At 44.5% G+C, this 2,907-nt stretch overlaps 1 protein-coding gene across 2 annotated transcripts in view; it reads right to left on the bottom strand.

Annotated features, from left to right (window-relative positions):
• Znf346 (zinc finger protein 346) overlaps nucleotides 1-2,907 on the bottom strand; it is a 22,976-nt gene that overhangs the window by 15,610 nt on the left and 4,459 nt on the right. For both annotated transcript variants that reach the window (XM_005355226.3, XM_005355227.3), the window contains exon 2: nucleotides 388-491. In XM_005355226.3, coding sequence (XP_005355283.1) covers nucleotides 388-491 — 104 coding nt within the window. The remainder of the gene's footprint in view (nucleotides 1-387; nucleotides 492-2,907) is intronic.

Below are 2,907 nucleotides of genomic sequence, written 5' to 3'. Positions count from 1 at the left end.
ACAGACAGAATATTGTATACATAATAAATAAATAGATATTAAAAAAAAGAATATTGTTATTTTATACATGTAGAAGCTGAGGCCAAACATGGTGAAATTTCTTGCCTATAAGATGATGTAACAGAGCTGGATTCAAATTCAAGTGTGTGTAAAGCCAAAGCTCACACTTCCCACTACACCGCACTGTACAGAAAGACCTACATAATGGTCCATTTATTAGGATGGGAGAGATGAGATTCACAGAAATTAAGTCAATCTTCAAGTCCCAAGCAATCATGCATGAAGGAAACATCTGGAAGAATCAGCATTCACTGTGCAAGACAGGAGAGGCGAGGGCTTGGCACTAGACCAGAAGGTAAGTTCATGGCTATGGTAGAAAAGGCCTACCTGGTAATGCGACAGCTTCTGGGACTCAGAAATCAGCATGGCACAGCAAACTTTACACTGGGTGCTGGTGAAGAGACACTGGTTCTTCTGGATCATGTGCTCCACTACAGAGGGAAGAGAATTCATACAAGTTGACAGATATGCCCTCAACAGCACTGTCTCCGATCTGTCCCAAACACAGGCACTGAGGAATGGGACACCTCATCCCAACACATGTGCAGATCTGTTTCTCCTTGTTACTGGGCCATGGCTCGTGCTATGCTCACAAACCAACTGCATTATTACTTATTTTATATAGGCCAGTGTTCTTAGTCACCCAGTCACACACTGCTGTCAGGTGAGACGAGGTTGTCCTGTGCTGCCCATGAATTCCTGGCTCAAGGGATCCTTCTGCCTCGGCAGATGTGACTGTAAGCTCACACCACCACACACTAACTTAGAAAGTGTAGCTGAGGACTTCTCATGAAGAAGTTCTAAAGCAGGATGAAGAGGTGCACACCTTTAATAACAGCACTCAGGTGGTAGAGGCAGCTAGATCTCTGAGTACAAGGCCAGTCTAGTCTACATAGTAAGTTCCAGGCTGTGTAGGGCTCCATAGTAAGATTCCCATCTCAAACAACATCAATAGTTTTAACAACATTACAGGAGAAATAGTTATTTAGGAAAAGGACAAAGTACACTGTGGAAGTTTGAAAGAGAATGGCTCACAGAAGGAATGGCACTATTAGGAGGTATGGCACTGTTGGATTAGGTGTGGTACTACAGGAGGAAGTGTTTCACTATGGAGGCGGGCTTTGAGGTCTCATATATGTTCAAGCTACATCCAGTAAGACAGTTCACTTTCTATTGCCTTCTGATCAAGATAGAGCCAGTACCATGTCTGCCTACATACTGCCATGATGCACCATGATAATGGGCTGAACCTCTGAAAATGTTAAGCCACCCCAATTAAATACTTTTCCTTTATAAGGGCTGTTGAAGTCACGGTGTCTCTTCATAGCAATAGAAACCCTAACTAAGACACTCATCCAAGACACAGATACGCATTCCTTATTAGACAGGTCTATAACTGAATTTAAAAAATTACTTTATGTCATGTGTATCGGTATTTTGCTTGCATGCATGCCTGCACGCCATGGAGGCCGTAAGAGGGCACTGAATCCCAGAAAAACATAGTCACAGACAGTTGTGAATTGCCAAGTGGTTCTGGAAATCCAACCTGGATATTTGCGAGAGCAGTCAGTGCATTATTAAACTGTTGGGCCAACTTTCTAGCCCATTATGTGGCCTTAGAACTTGTTCTGTACACCAGGCTGGCCTTGAACTCACAGAGATCAGCCTGCTTCTGCTTCCAAGTGTGGGATTACATGCATGGGACCATGCTTGGCTGTAGCAAACGTTCCAAGTAATTGGACAGTGTGAATGCAGCAATCTAATCCCTCTCCCTGGTGGAAGGTAACTTTTTAGCCTAGTATATCCTGGCCTCCACAGAGAAGAACACAAGCCTGGGTTTGCATTACTGAGAGTCAGCAGTCTTAACAGAGGAAATCTTGATGCTCTGTACAAAGTCCTAGCTGAACAGAAAGGGTTTCTAGGAAGCTGGCCCAACCAAAAACCAATACCTGGAAGTGGAAGTTTTCAGTTTTAGGTACTTTTGAACAACTTCATCTTTAACTTTTTTAATCAGATGTCACCAAATTAAGATGGTTAGACCTGCTGGCACTCCTACATCCCAGCACCTTACCCTGCGAACGTTAGGTAAGCTGTCATTCAGCTCCAGCTCTGACATAAAACTTGTCATTATCTCTACTCCCTTTCCCTGCTCACAACATAGATCATGTGCTTCTTACTGCTGAGTTGACCACTTGATGCTCTCCTTCAGAGGGGGGCGGGCAGAGGGGGAGAGGGAGACAGACAGACAGAGTCAGGAGGAAGGAAACAGTTTTGCCACTAGTTTAGCTACAGGAAACTCATCACTTTCCAGACACAATTGTCTGCCCTGGAGCAGAAGCTCAGGCTCTATTAAAATTGACAAAAAGGGAGGAGTATGTGGAGGTAAAAGTGTGAGCCCATTCCCATCTTGTCTGAAGGTCAGAGTTTTAGCTTGTTCACAGCTGTTGAGAACAAATGTGGCTACACCCTGACCTAGGATGTGGTTACTTGGTGTTTCTGACATTAAGATGGCCCATATAGGTAAATCCACTGCCCCCTGACCAACGCTCAGGATATTCAAACATACTTCCGCTCCTTTTTGAAATAGGAGGTTTGACCTTGGGAGTAGCTGCCTTCAGGATTCTCGCTGCCTAGACAACAGAATGTTAATGACTTGATGGCACAAAGTACTGAAGCAAAAAACTGCTCTAGTTGTCCTTTGTATCAGGTTAAAGCAGTCTTCTGTCTTCTTTCACCTCTGGTATTGGTATATAAAAGTGTATGGAAGAGCCGGGCGGTGGTGGCGCACGCCTTTAATCCCAGCACTCGGGAGGCAGAGGCAGGCGGATCTCTGTGAGTTCGAGACCA

This window comes from Microtus ochrogaster, chromosome 16, assembly GCF_000317375.1.
Source record: "Microtus ochrogaster isolate Prairie Vole_2 chromosome 16, MicOch1.0, whole genome shotgun sequence".
NCBI lineage: Eukaryota > Metazoa > Chordata > Mammalia > Rodentia > Cricetidae > Microtus > Microtus ochrogaster.
This window is presented reverse-complemented; position numbering and strand designations above follow the sequence as displayed.